Below are 19593 nucleotides of genomic sequence, written 5' to 3' on the forward strand. Positions count from 1 at the left end.
AATCCAAGAAGATATAACAATTGTACATATGTACGTACTCAACACAGAAGCACCTAAACATATAAGGCAAATATTAATGGACATAAAAGGAGAAATCAACAGTAACACTAATAGTAGTAGGGGACTTTAACAGTAATACTAATAATAGTATAGATCATCCAGACAGAAAATCAATAAGGAAACACAGGCCTTAAATGACACATTAGACCAGATGGACTTAATTGATATACATAAAGCATTCTACCTGAAAGCAGCAGAATACACATTCTTTTCAAGTGCTTATGGAACATTCTCCAGAATAGATCACATACTAGGCCACAAAACAAGCCTAAGTAAATTTAAGAAAATTGAAGTCATATCAAGCATGTTTTCCAACCACAGTGCTATGAGACTAGAAATCAATTACAGGAAAAAAACCTGCAAAAAATCACAGACACATGGAGGCTAAACAACATAATACTAAACAACCAATTTATGACTAAAGAAGTCAGAAGAAATAAAAAAATACCCATAAACAAGTGAAAATGAAAAGAGAACCATCCAAAATCTATGGGACGCAGCAAAAGCAGTTCTAAGAGGAAAGTTTATACTGATAGGAGCTTACCTCAGGAAACAAGAGAAATCTCAAATAAACAACCTAACCTTATACCTAAAGCAACTAGAGAATGAAGAACAAACAAACTCAAAGTTAGTAGAAGGAAAGAAATCATAAAGATCACAGAAATAAATGAAACAGAGACTAAGAAAACAATAGGAAAGATCAATGAAACTTAAAGATGGTTCATTGAAAAGATAAACAAAATTGAAAAATCTTTAGCTAGGCTCATCAAGAAAAAAAGAGAGAGGGTGTAAATCAATAAAATCAGAAAGGAAAGAGAAGTTACAACCAATGCCACAGATATACAAAGTACTGTAAGAGATTACTACAAACAACTATATGCCAATAAAATGGACAACCTAGAAGAAATGCAGAAATTTTTAGAAAGGTACACTCTCCCAAGACTGAGCCAGGATGAAATAGAAAATATGATCAGACCAATTACTAGTAATAATATTGAATCTATACTTTTAAAACTCCTAACAAACAAAAGATCAGAACCAGACGGCTTAGTAGTTGAATTCAACCAAACATTTAGAGAAGAATTAACACCTATCCTTCTCAAACTACTCGAAAAAACTGTAGAGGAAGGAACATTTCAGAACTTATTTTATGAGGCCAGCCTCACCATGATACCAAAACCAAACAAAGATATCAAAAAAACCCCAAAATTACAGGCCAATGTCACTAATGAACATAGATTCAAAAATCCTCAAAGAATACTAGCAAACTGAATCCAACAATACAGTAAAAGGATCATGCCTCATGATCAAGTGGGATTTATCTCAGGGATGCAAGGATTTTTCAATACCTGCAAGTCAATCAATGAGATACACTCTGTTAACAAATTGAAAAATAAAAACCATATGATCATCCCAGTAAGCACAGAAAAATCTTTTGACAAAATTCAACACTCATTTATGATAAAAACTCTCCAAAAAGCAGGTGTAGAGGGAACATACCTCAACATAAAAGAAGCCATATATGACAAACCCACAGCTAACATCATACTCAAGAGTGAAAAGCTAAAAGCATTTCCTCTAAGATCAGCAAGAAGACAAGGATGCCCACTCTCACAAAATTTATTCAACACAGTTTTGGAAGTCCTAGCCACAGCAATCAGAGACAAAAAAGTATCTAAATTGGAAGGAAAGAGGTAAAACTGCCGACTATACATAGAAAATCCTAAGGACACCACCAGAAAACTACTAGAGCTCATCAACGAATTCAGTAAAGTTGCAGGAAACAAGATTAATATACAGAAATCTGTTGCATTTCTATACACTAACAATGAAATATCAGACTGAGAAATTAAGGAAACAATCCCACTTACCATCGTATCAAAAAGAATAAAACACCTAGGAATAAACCCACCTAAGGAGGCAAAAGACTTGTATTCCATAAAGTGTAAGACACTGATGAAAGAAACTGAAGATGACACAAAGAGATATATAAATATACTGTGTTCTTGGACTAGAAGAATCAATATTTTTAAAATGGCCATACTACTCAAGGCAATCTACAGATTCAATGCAGTCCTTATCAAAATACCACTGGCATTTTTCATAGACCTAAATTTTGAAATATGAAAGCAAACACAAAAGACCCCAAATAGCCAAAACAATCTTGAGACAAAAGGGAGGTGGAGGAATTATGCTTCCTGACTTCAGACTATACTACAAAGTTACAGTAATGAAAGCAGTATGGTACTGGCACAAAAGCAAACACATATATCAATGGAACAGGATAGAAAGCCCAGAAATAAACCCATACACTTACAGCAGAGGCAGCAAGACTATACAATGGAGAAAAGAGAGTCTTGTCAATAAGTGGTGCTGGGGAAACTGGACAGCTACATATGAAAGAATGAAATTAGAACATTCTCCAACACCATATACAAAAATAAACGCAAAATTGATTAAAGACCTAAATGTAACACTGGAAGCCTAAAACTCTTACCAGAAAACATAGGCAGAACCCTCTCTGACACAAATTCCAGCAATATTTTTTGGATCCTTCTCCTCAGGCAAAGGAAATAAAACCCCCAATAAACAAATAGGACCTAACTAAACTTAAAAGCTTTTGCACAGCAAAGGAAACCATTGACAAAATGAAAAGACAACCTACTTAATGGGAGAAAATATTTCCAAATGATATGACTGATAAGGGATTAATATCCAACATATAAACAGTTCATACAACTCAACATCGAAAAAACAAATAACTTGATTAAAAAGTGGGCAGAAGTAGTGAACAGACATTTTTACAAAGAGGAAAGGCAGATGGCCGACAGGCCCATGAAAAGATGCTCAACATCACTAATCATCAGGGAAATGCAAATCAAAACCACACTGAAATATCACCTCACACCTGTCAGAATGGTTATCATCAAAAAGGACACAACAAATGTTAGCAAGACGTGGAAAAAAGGGGAACCCTAGTACACTGTTGGTGAGAATGTAAATTGTTGCACCCACTATGGAAAACAGTATGAAGGCTTCTCAAAAACTAAAAACACAGCTACCATATGACCCAGCAATTCCATTCCTGGGTACATATCTATAAAAAGCAAAAACACTAATTTGAAAACATACATGCACCCCAATGTTCATATCATGCATTATTTACAGCTGCCAAGATATGGAAGCAACCTAAATGTCCATCAATAGATGAATTGCTAAAGAAGATGTGGCATAAAATAATATGTGTATATATATACACACATATACATTTATACAGTGGAATACTACTCAGCCATGAGTAGTTTTCCATTGTATTTCCATGAAAAGAAGGAAATTTTGCCATTTGCAGCAATATGAATGGACTTGGAGGCATTATGCTAAGTGAAGTAAGTCAGACAGAGAAAGACAAATACTGTATGATCTCACTTATACGGAATCAGATATACAACAAGCTAGTGAATATAACCTAAAAGAAGCAGACTCACAGATATAAAGAACAAAGTAGTGGTTACCAGTGGGGAGAGAGGATGAGGAAGAGGTTATATAGGGGTAGGAGAGTAAGAGGTACAAATTATTAGGTATAAAATAAGCAACAGGGGTATACTGTACAACACTGAGAATATAGCCAATATTTATAATAACTATAAATGAAATCAACCTTTAAAAATTGTGAATCACTAAGAATTGTACACCTATAACTTGTATATCAATTATACTTCAATTTAAAAATAATAATAGAGAAATGTCATATAGTTTTACCCAGTTTTCCCCTAATGGTAACATCTTGCAAAACTCTAGACAATACAGTACAATATCACTTCCATAATAATGATATTAAGTTAAAACACAGAATAGTTCTATAACCCAAAGATCCTTAATGTTGCACTTTTATGGCAACACTCATCCACCTCCTACCCCTCCCCACCCCTGAACTCTGACAACCACTAATATGTTCTCCATCTATATAATTTTGCCATTTAAAGAATGTTACATAGGGACTTCCCTGGTGGCGCAGTGCTTAGGGGTCCGCCTGCCAATGCAGGGGACATGGGTTCGAGCTCTGGTCCAAGAAGATCCCACATGCCACGGAGCAACTGGGCTCATGTGCCACAACTGCTGAGCCTGCGCTCTGGAGCCCGCAAGCCACAGCTGCTGAGCCTGTGTGCCACAACTGCTGAGGCCCGCACACTTAGAGCCTGTGCTCTGCAAAGCGAGGCCACTACAATGAGAGGCCTGCGCACTGCAACAAGGAGTGGCCCCCGCTCGCTGAAACTGGAGAAAGCCCGTGCACAGCAACAGAGACCCAAAGCAGCCAAAAATGGAAAAAAAAAAAAAAGTTATATAAATGGAACCAATAAAGTATGTAACCTTCTGTGATTGGTCTTTTTTCCACTCAGCATAATTTCCTGGACATTTTTTATGTGTATTAATAATTAATTTCTTTTTAGTGCTGAGTTATATTACATGGTAAGTATGTACCACAGTTTGTTTAACCATTCACCCAATGAAGGACATCTGGGTTGTTTTCCATTTGGGGCTATTATGAACAAGGCTGCTACAAATATTTGTGTATAGGTTTTTGTGTAAATGTAAGTTTATTTAGGTTGTCATGGTTCATTTAGGTTTCTCTATGATGAACTCACAGGAGTACAAATGCTGGGCTGTATGTTTACTTTTTTAAAAGAAACTGCCAAATTTTTTTCAGAGTATCATTTTACATTTTACCAGCAATGTCTGATTGATCCAATTTTTCTGCATACTTTCCAGTATTTGACTTTCCACTATGGCTATGTTTGATTTTAACCATTCTGGAAGGTATGTTGTGAAATCTCATTATGGTTTTAATTTTTTAAATTAACCTAGTAATTAACTGTAGTAGGCTGAATAATGGACACCTAAAAATATTTATGTCGCATTCTCTGAAGCTGTAAATCCTAATGACATATGGCAAAAGTAACTTTGCGGAAGTGATTAAGAATCACAGGAGGAGGAGATTATACAGCTGAACTCCATATAATTACAAGGGTCCTTATGAACAAGGAAGAATTAGAATCAGAAGAAAGGTGAAGACTGAAGCCAAAATGCCGATGCTGCTGGCTTTGAGATGAAGGAAAGGGCCACAAGCCAAGGAATGCAAGGAATGCAAGGAATGCAGCTCTAGAATGGGGAGGAGAGAGTGAAGGACCCATTCTCCCCTATACCCTGCAGAAAGTGGAGAGTGCTGCTGACACTTTCATTTGGGCCCAGTGAGACCCATTTCAAACTTCTGACTTCCAGCAGTATAAGATCACACTTTGTGTTGTTTTAAGTCACTGAGTTTGTGGTAACTTGTTAGAACAGCAATAGGAAAGTAAAACTTTAATAATGATAAATATCTTTTCATGTACCTGTCTGACATCTGTATTGTGTCTTAAACAAAAGGACTGTTTATATCTTTTGCCCAATTTCTAACTGTATAGTTGTTTTCTTTTCTTTTCTTTTTTCTTCTTTTTTTTCTTAACTTTTGAGCTTTGACAGCTCTATATAATTTCTACAGAGTAGTAATTTGTTGGATATATGGTTTACAATTGTTTTCACCCAGTCTGTAATATGTCTTTCATCCTCTTGGGCACAGCAAAAGTTCTTAATATTGACAAAGTTGAATTTTTCCATTTTTCCTTTTATGGACCATGTTTGTGGTATCAAAAACTGTTTGACTAGCTCTAGATTCCAAAAAATATCTCCAATTATTTTCCCCCCAAATTTTTCAGTTTTACATCTTAAGTTTAGGTCTATGAGATATTTTGAGTGAATTTTTGTATAAAGTGTGAAGTTTTGATTGAAAAGTAAATTTAAAAAGGCAAACAGGCAAGAATCTGAGCCTTATCTTTGTTTTATATATAGTGTCCACAGCTTTTAACTGTACTTAGTAGGAGGTATAGCAATAAGTAGGTCTACTCCATCTTCCTGGAAATGAAAGTTCATCCTACAAGTTTTGCTATGTCAAATTTTGATTAAGCTCAAATATTTTCAAGTTTCATTTATAATTTTCCCTTTGATCAAGAAGTCATTAGAAGTATATTGCTTAATTTCAAAGGAATAGAGGATTTTCTAGTTTATCTTTTTGTTGTTGCTTTATACCTTAATTCCACTGTGGTCAGAAAACAAAATATGAATGATATGAATCCTCTGAAATATGTTGAGTCTATTTATGAGTCAGCTTACTGTCAATTTTGGTAACTGTTCCATGTGCACTGGAAAAGAGTATGTATTCTGTTTTCGTTGAGTCCAATGTTCTTTTTTTTTTTTTTTTTTTTTTTTGTGGTACGCGGGCCTCTCACTGTTGTGGCCTCTCCCGTTGCAGAGCACAGGCTCCGGGTGCGCAGGCTCAGCGGCCATGGCTCACGGGCCCAGCTACTCCACAGCATGTGGGATCTTCCCGGACCGGGGCACGAACCCGTGTCCCCTGCATCGGCAGGCGGACTCTCAACCACTGCGCCACCAGGGAAGCCCCCAATGTTCTTTATATGTCATTTGGATCCAGTTTGTCAAGTATGTTGTTTGTATTTCTTATATTGTTACCAATTTTTTGTTTGTTTATTCTCTCTATTGAGAGAGGTGTGTTAAATTCTCCCTTGAAATTCTATATTTGCTTCTTTAAATTAAAAATATTTTTTGCTTTTATATATTTTGAAGCTATGCAATTGGGTATATATGGATTTACTTCTTTTTAATATGTATGTATGTATGTATTTATTTAGGCTGCACCAGGTCTTAGCTGCAGCACATGGGATCCTCGTTGTGGCATGCCAACTCTTAGTTGCGGCATGCAGACTCTTAGTTGTGGCATGCAGATGTCTTAGTTGCGGCATGTGGACGCTTAGTTGCAGCGTGCGAACTCTTTAGTTACGGCATGCATGAGGGATCTAGTTCCCCAACCAGGTATTGAACCTGGGCCCCCTGCATTGGGAGTGTGGAGTCCTACCCATTGGACCGCCAGGGAAGTCCCAGTATATATGGATTTAGAATTTATAACTTACTGTTGATTTAACTCCTTCAGCAGATGTCCCTCCTCTTTATCTCAAGCAACATTTCTTACCTAATGCCTACTCTGTCTGATGTTACTAGAGCTATGTCTGCTTTCTATTAGTTAATATTTTCATGGTATAACTTTTTCTATCCTTTTCTTTTAAATCTTTCTGTTGTTGACATAGTTGGGATTTGTGCGCTTATGTTTTACATAGTTGGAGTATTTAGTTCATTCACATTGAATATAATTACTTTTTATAATATAGTTGAATTAGAATAAGAGTTAGCAAAGTTTTCTGTAAAGGGCCAGACAGTAAGCTTATTAGGTTTTGTGAATAACAAGGTGTCTGTCACAGCTATTCAACCCTGCCCTTGTAGCACAAAAGAGGCCGTAGACAACACATAAGCAAATGAGTGTGGCTGTGTTCCAATAAATTTCTGTTTACTAAAACAGATGGCAGGTGAGATTTAGTCAGTGGGATATAGTTTGCTAAGCCCTGAATTAGAAGATGGCTTGAGAGGGTCTCTTAGGAGGGAAAAAAAGGCTTCAAACCATCAATATCTTGCAGAGACTATGGAGTTTAGATTCACAGGATACCAAAGTATACCAAGTGTGAATTCTAACCTTAAAACTAACAATTACATGACAATTTATTTTCCAGTTGTAGTGATTATACTGTCACTTATTAAATTAAATCCAAACTGATCAACTTACAGTACATTTCCAGCTGTAATGATTAGACTATCACTTCACACCAATCACACTAACAAAAACAAAATGAGTGACAATGCCACCTGTTGGATGTTTCAAAATTAGCACTCTCATACACCATGAAATGGAATGAAAACTAGTACAATCACCTTGAAGAGCCCTCTTGCAATTTCTAGTAAATCTGAAGATGAGAAAACTCCAATTTTAAGTATTCAACCTAAAAATACTCTCACATCTGTATACGGAGACATGTTCAAGAATGTGTTTAAGCATTACAGCAAGATGAAAAACTTGTACAAAACTTAAATGTCCTTCAACAGGGGAATGGATAAATAAATTGTGGTACAGTTATACGATGGAATGCAGTAGACAGCAGTTACAGTGCATGAACTGGTGATATATGCATCAAATATTTTAAAATAATGTTGAACAAAAAAAGCAAGTTTTGCCAAAGGATACATATAGTGTATCACTTATATTTAATTTAAAAACCTGCCAAATGATACAACAAAATGATTTCATATATGAGCATATTTAGTAAAATTATTAGTGCATGTATAGTACTGAAAACACTTCTGTTCACATGGATCCAGAAGAACTATGAAATGGATTATACTAAAAGAAAGGTAGCCTTCCAGAGAGAACTTGATGAGTTAAGGAATAAATGCATCCAACAGTCTATGTAACTTCAAGGAGTGATTTATTCAATCCAAGACCACTGAAAAATTTATTGTAATTTTTAAAGAATTAATTGAGAGACACGTGGTATTTTAACTTTCAATTTTTCAATAGTTTAAAAGCTTCTTGGGATAACTAAATACAGTCAGCCCTTGAACAACTTGGTGGGTAGAGGTGCTGATCAGCAGCTGAAAATCCACATAACTGCTATCTCTGCCTCAAAAACAAAGGAATTGATAAATGACTCACTCAAGGGTAGGAAGCTGAAACAATCTGGATAGAATCAGGACTCAGATCTTAGTCCTTTTGATTCCACATATTGTAATATCTAATCTAACACAAACCTTTGCCCATACTTACCTAATTTAAAGATTTGCAAAATGAAAATACAGGTACTGTAATTTTTGGAAAAAGTCTGCAGCTAAGAGGACCCTCACAGTTCAAAGGTCAACTGTAGTTTAAACTTTAAAAATATTACTTCTCAAATTTCTTAGAAATTTTTATAAAATCAAAATTAACTACCAGTGTTATAACTGATAGTTGAAGATGGCTGACATTTTGCAAAATAATAATTCAAGCCTTTATTATCCTCCCACCCATCAATTATGTTTCCTAGTTGTTATTCTTATCACGTATTTCTCTCCACTTTAATCTACCTTATAGATAGCACCATGCCTGTACTATTATTTTATCAAGAGTCTAACACAATGACTTATTTACAATAGATGCACAATAAATTAGTGATAAACAAATAAATGAATTTCTTCCAGATTATTCAGAAAACCATTCTTCTAAAAACTATTTAGTAATCTTCTAGTGCTTATTAAATTAAATCCAAACTATTAAACTAAACCATTCAATGTCCTCTACAATGTGGAAACAACCTACCCTTCCTAATGTTACTTTCAATTACTTCTTCACATATATGAAAGAATTACACAAACTGAAGTATGTTTTGGTCGCTAAATACAACTCTCATTTTCTCACCTCCTTTGGCTTCTCATCATGCCAATGGGTCCATCTGCAATGCTCTTCACCACCCCCTCTTTTGGCCCCCATTGAAATTCTTTCGAAATCCTACCTATTTATCAGTGCCCAGGAACTATGCCTCACATCCTTCAGGAAACTTTCCCAGATTTCTCCAACTATATATGATCTCCTTTTTTCTCTTAATACTCATATTTGGTTTCAAAGTTCTTAAGATTCAAATAAGATGCCTTTTACCTAATTATTTAATATTTCTCATCCCATATTTTCATTAGTCTCTAAGTTCCTTTGAAATTGTTATTTTATTTTTCATACCTTTATGTTGCTAAAGCCCCTGGCACAGTGCCTTACATAAAGATGGTGCTCGGTATATATTGGTTAAAGTGAATTCTGTGAAGACATTGCTCCATAGCTATTTTCTAATGATAGTTGCTAAGGAAATACAAATGTAAGAATAGATGACCCAATAATCTAAAGTAATTATAAAAGCTATAAGATTCTGAAAATAAATGTAATAAATCAAAACATAAGAAAAATATTTGAAAATAAAAATACAGATTCAGCCATCCCTTCCCACTTGCTAGCAAAACTTCTGGAATAAGAGACTGCATTACTTAGTAACTAGAGACCTAGTGAAAAAAAATCAGGTTGGGAAAATAAGATTGAAATTGACTACAAAGCATTTATAAGACTTTTTATATTCTCTAAAACAAAATTTAAACAAACTATACTAAAGAAAAGAAACATTTATAGAATTTTATGAATCTTGAAAAACAGATACTGTACAATTAATTTCTATCTATTTTGATCTCAAGATGACTTCCTGAGATGACAGTGATGATACATCACAGAAAGAATCTCAATAATATTTGATTGTAGTCAGGTAAACAAATTTTCTGGACACTTTTCTTCCTCTAATTAACAAAACTACATACTCTCTAAGTACTGTAATTACAGTTCTGAATGTTTAATTTTGTGCCCCTGACTTTAATCATTATCACTGGCTATCAAATAAGTAAATGGCATCCTTTCCTCTATCCTTTGGAAGAAAATAAAGTATAGGTCAATTAGCATTTTGTGAAGGTGTTCTCATACATTTTAGAGGGTTGCAGCAAACACCTACACCTTTCATTCATATCATGAGGAGACTGATTTTCATCATTTATCAATAAAGGTTGATGTACAACCTAAGAAATTGATAGACTTACACTCAGACTCTTTAAAGTACTGAACTACTGATTTTCTATCTTCATCACGGGATGATGCAAAATCAACTCTTCAAGGTTTTACCTGAGTAATTCATCACCTGGAGAGTTTAGAACTGCACTGTCTAACACAATAGCCATAAGCCACATTAGTCTATTCAAATTTAAATTTCATTTTTCAAGTGAAAATTAGATAAAAGACCTGTCAGTTGTGCTAGCCTAATTTCAAGTGCATAAAAGCCCCATGTGATACTGGCTACCGTATTGAACAGTACAGAATTATATATTTCCATGATCACAGGAAGTTCTACTGAACAGCACTGGTCTAGAAAGCTAATAATTTGACTTAAATAGTAAAAGTGGTTTGTTATATTTTATCTATCAAGTGTTATATTTTTAAACTCATGATCAACAGGAGTAGCCCTACTATTCCTTCAATGTAAATTTCCAATAACTATTAATTGATTACAATTGGACCAGCTCTTATATATTATACAAGACATGTCAAATTTCTTCCTGCCTCAGAGCCTCTTTTTGGTCCATTCTTTGACTTGTTCTTCACTTTCAGTGCCAACTTGAATGTTAACTGCCTTAGAGAAGGCTTCTCTGACCTTTCTACCAAAAATGGGTCTCAGCCACCACCACACAACATGCACTTTAATCTTTATCTCAGCACCGTTTATTTTGTTCATAGGTTATCACAGTTTTCATTTATTCATTCATTCATATTCTTCCATTGAAGGAGGATCCTTTGTCTGTCTTATTCATAGCTCTGTCCCCAGAGCTTACCTAGCAGAGTCATGCACTCAAAAGTTATTGAATTAACACATTAATGTTTGCTGAATCAGTGAATAAATGTGCACAATGACTGTCTTTCCCCTCCACAACCAACTCATACCTCCACTGCCACACTTTTATATTTATTTCTTCCTTCCTCTTCTTTCTAGTTTATGTTATTTCTTTTCTTTCCTAGCAGACTCTCTCAATTTTTTTTTTAACTTTAATTTTGAGTTCAAGGGGTAACAAGTAGAAAAAGAAGTCCCAAGACACTTTTAGGAGAGCTTTCAGAGAAAATAAACTTATTTTTAATATTCCACCCTGTTCCTCCAGCAAGTACAAAGAGAACAAAAACACTAATCCTACCCTTCAGTACACACATACTAGTGTGGCATAGGTTACAAAGAGGATTTAATTAGCTTGCATGTGAGAAAAGGCAGGGATTTAAGGGGGAATAAAAGTAGGACGAAAGAAATGGGAAAAAAAGGGATATTTCCCACTCACCTTCTTGAATAAAATATTTTTCTTATCTTTGAATATTTGTCATCCAGTGCCTACTACTACACTCTTAGAAAGCAATGTGACTTGAAATACTTTTTATTTATATAGAGAACACAACATAGTCAAAGAAAGACAACTAAATTTCACAACAACCTGAAGGGATCATTCAAGAAACTAGTTACTTAAAGTATTTTTAGTACATATATACAATGGAATATTACTTAGCCATAAGAAAGAATGAAATAAACCCAATCAAAAAATGGGCAGATGATCTAAATAGACATTTCTCCGAAGAAGACAAACAGATGGCCAAAAAGCACATGAAAACATGCTCAACATCACTAATTATTAGAGAAATGCAAATTAAAACTATACTGAAGCATCACCTCACACCAGTCAGAATGGCCATTATCAAAAAATCTACAAACAATAAATGCTGGAGAGGGTGTGAAGAAAAGGAAACCCTCTTACACTGTTGGTGGGAATGTAAATTGGTACAGCACTATGGATAACAGTATGGAGGTTCCTTAGAAAACTAAAAATAGAGCTACCATATGATCCAGCAATCCCACTCCTGGCATATATCTGGAGAAAACCATAATTTGAAAAGATGCATGTACCCCAATGTTCACTGCAGCACTGTTTACAATAGACAGGACATGGAACCAACCTAAATGTCCATCAACAGAGGAATGGATAAAGAAGATATGGTACATATATACAACGGAATATTACTCAGCCATAAAAAAGAACGAAATAGGGGCTTCCCTGGTGGCGCAGTGGTTAGGAGTCCGCCTGCCAATGCAGGGGACAGGGGTTCGAGCCCTGGTCCGGGAGGATCCCACATGCCGCGGAGCAACTGGGCCCGTGCGCCACAACTGCTGAGCCTGCGCTCTAGAGCCTGCGAGCCACAACTACTGAAGCCCGTGCGCTCTAGAGCCCGTGCTCTTCAACAAGAGAGGCCACCGCAATGAGAGGCTCGCGCACTGCCATGAAGAGTAGCCCCCATTCGCCGCAACTAGAGAAAGTCCGAGTGCAGCAACGAAGACCCAACATAGCCAAAATAAATAAATTAAATAAATTAAAAAAAAAAGAACGAAATAATGCCATTTGCAGCAACATGGATGGACCTAGAGATTCTCATACTGGATGATGTAAGTCAGACAAAGAAAGACAAATATCATGTGATATTGCTTATATGTGGAATCTAAAATATGGCACAAATGAACTTATTTACAAAACAGAAAGAGAGTCACAGATGTAGAAAACAAATTTATGGTTACCAGGGGGGAAAAGGGAGGCAGGGATAAATTGGAAGACTGGGATTGACATATACACACTACTACATATAAAATAGATAACTAATAAGGACCTAGTGTATAGCACAGGAAAGTCTACTCAATACTCTGTAATGACCTACATGGGAATACAATCTAAAAAAGAGTGGATATATGTATATGTATAACTGATTCACTTTGCTGTACAACAGAAACTAACACAACATTGTAAATCATCTATACTCCAATAAAAATTTTAAAAAAAAAAAGGCAAACAACCCAATTTTTTAAATGGGCAAAATATTTAAACAGGAATGTCAGAAAAGAGAACATCCAAATGGCCAATAAGCATATGAAAATATTCTCAACATCACTATTCATCAGGGAAACGCACAATAATGCCATTATACTAAGTGTTAAAAAAGAAATAACAAGCCCCAAATGAGGTCACCCACCTCCCATCACAGCAAACCAAGTCAGTTTCAACCCCTCCCAGAGATGTGACCTTTAAAACAGTCCAACTGAGGGCTTCTCTGGTGGCGCAGTGGTTGAGAGTCCGCCTGCCGATGTAGGGGACATGGGTTCGTGCCCCGGTCCGGGAAGATTCCACATGCCGCGGAGCGGCTGGGCCCGTGAGCCATGGCCACTGAGCCTGCGCGTCCGGAGCCTGTGCTCCACAACAGGAGAGGCCCCAGCAGTGAGAGGCCCGCGTACCGCAAAAAAAAAAAACAAAACAGTCCAACTGAAATTTCCTGAGAAAGACCCCTGCAGTTCCGGTCCTGGGAGAAGACCTGGCCTGAAACAATCCTTTCTTTTCATTTACTAATACCTTCTCGCTCCCTCCCTTCCTTCTACCTATAAAAGCCTTCCATTTTGTACAACCCCTCCTAGTGCTGCTGATTCTTAAATTTTTGAATAAAGCCATTAGTTCTTCAAAAAATAAAAAAAGAATGAAATAATGCCATTTGCAGCAACATGAATGGACCTAGAGATTATCATACTAAGTGAAGTAAGTCAGACAGAGAAAGACAAATATATATTACTTACATGTGGAATCTAAAAAGATGATACAAATGAACTTACTTAAAAAACAGAAACACACTCACAGACTTCGAAAACAAACTTATGGTTACAAAAGGGGAAAGGTTGGGCCGGGGGGAGATAAATTAGGAGGTTGGGATTAACAGATACACACTACTATATATAAAATAGATAATCAACAAGGACCTACTATATAGCACAGGGAACTCTACTCAATATTCTGTAATGACCTATATGGGAAGAGAATCTGAAGAAGAATGGATATGTGTGTGTGTGTGTGCGTGTGTATATATATATATATACACGTATATATATACACACAAAGAATGGATATATGTGTGTATATATATATATATATGTATATATAGGAATCACTTTGCTGTATATCTGAAACTAACACAATGTTGCAAATTGACTATACTCCAATATAAAATAAAATAAAAATAAATAAAATGAAGTATCTTTAAAAAGTTACATATAATTATAAGAAGGGAAAAAGTTTTTTTTTAAGATGAATTATGAACCAAATGTATTAAATATATGAGCTATTCAACACATTGGAAGACTCCAACTTTCTGTTTAAATCCACAGAATTTATGTATCATTAGTTATTATAAAGGTATCCTGTATTTTCCTAAGAAATAATGCTATACAAAAAATCTTAAGGCAATCCACAGAACTTACTTTGATCCAAAAGAAGTCTAAATGATCATTATGTAGTAATAGTACTAAAGAATTTTAACTATCATTTATAATACAGTTACAGTACCAACTTAAAATGTAAGAAATAAATATCAAACTCTTGCAGGTTTGTTTTTTTGATGCTGGAAAAAAGTTTCATAAGATATGTCCACTTAACACAAGAGCTGGCAATTTTATGGTACCTAGTGTGAGAAAGAAGGGACAGTTCACTGGGACTTTATTTTGAAAAACAGAACTAAAAGGCATGAACTGTTTGTATTTCCCAAGCTGATCATGACTTTTTACATCTCCACTTTCACTGTATTTGGCACACAGAGCTCAAATAATGTTGGAAGATATGTAGGTAGGAGGGAAGAAGAGGAAAGATACAGCTGTTTAATTAATCCTACAAATATTTATTGAGTATCTAACAAGAATTGTTCTAGGAACTTGGGAAATGCAGCTGAACAAAAAGGGCAAACAAATTTATGAAGAATTTCTGTTGCTAGTAGCAACGACTAAAGTTACAGTGACAAGAGATCTGAGCCAGTGCTCCTGGGTCCCATTTACTCTCTGATAATGAATAGTTTAACTCCTACTTCTATGTCTTCCTTTAGTACAAAATAAACAGAAAACAAAAACAAAACAACAACAAAGAAAGAAATTCCTCCTGAGCATTTTATCAGAAACCAGAATAATGCTTCTGGGGTGAAAAATCCCCAAGGATGCACTACATATGACCAAGGATATGGACGTTTCTGCTAGAAAGCAGATTAAACTCGCTTTCAAGCTCTCATATCACCTCCCACTCACTAGTGCAAACTACCCAGTGAAAGGCAAGACCCATGAGGACTAGAGTCTTGAGACAGCAACATGTTCTGAAGAGATGGTAGACTGCAAAGGAATCAGGCAGTAACAATATAATAACACTAAAAGTAAGAAATAGAAATCTAGATTTGACTTATGACTACAAGAATAGTACATGTAAGAGAAGAATGTGTACCTTCAAATAATTAAAGGAGCTATATAATTTCACTGAAGAGTATACTACTAAATAAGGGAAAACTTTTCGCTACTTGGTATGTTACCATCAGGCTTTAATTAATTATAATCACAGTACACAATGCAGGGACACTTAAAGGGCTATGGAGAGTCATTATTTTATCTGGTAAAACCATCTTTCATAATCAAGTCAGACACAGATTCCAGGAGATATGATGCAATTCCATGCCCAGAGGTCTTCTCAGGCTTTAAAATCAATCTTTTGTTTGAATCCTCCCTCTTCAGGCATATTCTATATGACATTAAGCAGAAGCAAAAGAACCTAAGAATCTAAGCAAAATTTAGAGGCTACTGGATTATGAAAGATTTTCTATCACCTAGTATCTTAAAAATAACTTCCTTTTAATTTCTTAAAAGCAATTTCAGTTTTAATTACAAGATTTATTTATGCCAAAAGCAAACCAATTCTTTATTGATTCAGTGGATAACTACCACTAACCTAGGAGGTATTTTTCTTTTAATATCCTGTAACTCAGAGTCCACCAGTACGTATACCTTATTGGTCAAAAAAAATTTTTTTTAACACAATATTTAAATTAAAAAAATACACCAAGAAAAAAATATTAAAACTATACCATATATTATTTACTGTTTTGAGTTAGTTTATGCTCTGTCATAATTTACAAGAATTCAGAGTTAAAGTTTACAGTTGGATGTATCTTGAGAAACCCATTTAGGATGTTTCAAAAATCTAATGAATTCTCATTTTAGAACTCAGACATTTTAACACTATACATAATACGTAATCTCAAACTCCGGAGGGAAAAACACAATTTCTATGGTCAAAGAATTTACAGTCATTAAATAAAAACAAGTTTTCCTCCTTACAAGAATCAAAGTTGTAAGCAAACTTTTAAAGTGCTATGGGCCACTTCACATGGAATAATCCTAGGTAGCATTTATTCTACATTTGTATTCATGTTGACATGTTTACAACCAAATTTGTACTTAATTTGTTAGGCCTCAATTTAATTTACATACCTGTATCGATGAATATTTGAAAAAATTTTCCATTTGATACCGTCTAAGAACTTCATTTAGCCTTTGATCTGAAACAAAGAGAAGAACAAATTTGTAGTTAATTGGGTAATGTTCAACTTTTAAAAAGTAGAAATAAAGTAGATATTATTTGATACATCTAATGCAAAACTGCTAGTTGCCACTATTGTTCAAAATAAAATGAGTCATCAATCTCAACACACCATTTTAGAATTTAAAACTAGGTCATTCTATATACCTAAGCCAAATAAGTACTAATAATGGGAAAAAGAACAGCTACAAAGAACTAATTTTTCTGATCCTATAAATTTTAATTCTCAGTCTCTCCTGGTTTGCTCTTCAGGTTACTAAAGTCAAAAAAATATTCTCCACGTTTATTTTTTTATTCCTGCTACTAGAAGTGAAAAGAGTTGGAAAGACAAGGCTAAACCATTCCTGTTTAGAAGTTAAAATCTGCTGGAATTCTCTTCCAGGACAAACCTCCACACAGAGGAGAAACTGCAGGACAAAGTAACCAAATTAAGCAGGAATGGGCAAGAGACAATGGAAAAGAAGGTCCAGAAGAGCTCAGAACTCTCAGCAAGTACAAGGTAATATTTTTATTTGAAGCAAGAAAAGCAACATACAATAGAACATAGCACCCAACAAATATACAAAACTCATTCTTTCAAGATCACATGGAACATTTAAAACTGATAATTTCCTGACAAAAGGGTAAGTCTCTTTTAAGTTTTTGAATATTCAAGTGGGATTTATCTCAGGGATGCAAGGATTTTTCAACATTCACAAATCAATCAATGTGATACACCACATTAACAAACTGAAGAATAAAAGCCATATGTTCATCTCAATAGATGCAGAAAAATCTTTTGACAAAATTCAACAATGATTTATGATAAAAACTCTCCAGAAACCAGCCACAGAGGGAACATATCTCAACACAATAAAGGTCATATATGACAAACCCACAGCTAACTTCATCCTCAAAGTATTTCCTCTAAGATCAGGAACAAGACAAGGATGCCCACTTTCACCACTTTTATTCAACATAGTTTTGGAAGTCCTAGCCATGGCAATCAGAGAAGGAAAAGAAATAAAATGAATACAAATTGGAAAAGAAGAAGTAAAACTGTCACTGTTTGCAGATGACATGATACTATACACAGAGAATCCTAAAGATGCCACCAGAAAACTACTAGAGCTAATCAATGAATTTGGTAAAGTTGCAGGATACAAAATTAATATACAGAAATCTGTTGCATTTCTATACATTAAAAACAAAGTATCAGAAAAAGAAATTAAGCAAACAATCCCATTTACCACTGTAGCGAAAAGAATAAAATACCCAGGAATAAACCTACCTAAGGGGGCAAAAAACCTGTATTCTAAAAACTATAAGACACTGACGAGAGAAATTGAATACACAAACATATGAAAAGATACTGGGTTCTTGGATCGGAATAATCAATATTGTTAAAATGCCCATACTACTCAAGGCAATCTACAGATTCAATGCAATCCCTATCAAAATACCAATGGCACTTTTCATAGACCTAAAACAAATAATTTTAAAATTTGCATGGAAACACAAATAGCCAAAGCAATCTTGAGAAAGAAGAACAGAGGTGGAGGAATCATGCTCCCTGACTTCAGACTATACTACAAAGTTACAGTAACCAAAACAGTATTGTACTGGCACAAAAGCATAGATCAATGGAACAGGATAGAGAGCCCAGAAATAAACTCATACACTTATGGTCAATTAATCTATGACAAAGGAGGCAAGACTATGCAATGGATAAAAGACAGTTTCTTCAATAAGTGGTGCTGGGAAAACTGGACAGCTACATGTAAAAGAAGGAAATTAGAACATCTCTAACACTATATACAAAAATAAACTCAATATGGTTTAAAGAGCTAAATGTAAGAGTGAAAGCCATAAAACTAGAGGCAAACAAAGGCAGAACATTCTTTGACATAAATTGCAGCAATATTTTTTGGATCCTTCTCCTCAGGCAAAGGAAATAAAACCAAAAATAAACAAATAGGACCTAACCAAACTTAAAAGCTTTGCACAGCAAAGGAAACCATCAACAAAATGAAAAGACAACCTATTTAATGAAATATTTGCAAATGATATGCCTGATAAGGGAATAATATCCAACATATATAAACAGCTCATACAACTCAACATCAAAAATACAAATAACCTGATTAAAAAGTGGGCATAAGTAGTGAACAGACATTTTTCCAAAAAGGAAATGTAGATGGCCAATAGGCACATGAAAAGATGCTCAACATCACTAATTATCAGGGAAATGCAAATCAAAACCACATTGAGATATCACCTCACACCTGTCAGAATGGTTATCATCAAAAAGAACACAAATAACAAATGTTGGCCAGGATGTGGAGAAAAAGGAACACTTGTACACTGTTGGTGGGAATGTAAATTGGTACAGTCACTGTTAAAAACAGTATGAACGTTTCCCAAAAAACTAAATATTGAACTACTATATGACCCAGCAATTCCACTCCTGGGTATATATCCTATAAAAACAAAATCACTCATTCGAAAAGATACATGCGCTCCAATGTTCATAGC

The 19593-nt window shown here is 35.0% G+C and overlaps 1 protein-coding gene across 3 annotated transcripts in view; it reads right to left on the minus strand.

Annotated features, from left to right (window-relative positions):
* Positions 1–19593, minus strand: part of SCLT1 (sodium channel and clathrin linker 1) — a 253924-nt gene that overhangs the window by 219725 nt on the left and 14606 nt on the right. For all 3 annotated transcript variants that reach the window (XM_029235194.1, XM_029235192.1, XM_029235193.1), the window contains exon 2: positions 16971–17038. In XM_029235194.1, the coding sequence (XP_029091027.1) occupies positions 16971–17003 (33 nt within the window). In that variant the 5' untranslated portion in view covers positions 17004–17038. The remainder of the gene's footprint in view (positions 1–16970; positions 17039–19593) is intronic.

The sequence above is a fragment of the Monodon monoceros genome, unplaced genomic scaffold, assembly GCF_005190385.1.
Source record: "Monodon monoceros isolate NGI ecotype Baffin Bay Population unplaced genomic scaffold, NGI_Narwhal_1 Super_Scaffold_20, whole genome shotgun sequence".
Classification (NCBI taxonomy): Eukaryota; Metazoa; Chordata; class Mammalia; order Artiodactyla; family Monodontidae; genus Monodon; species Monodon monoceros.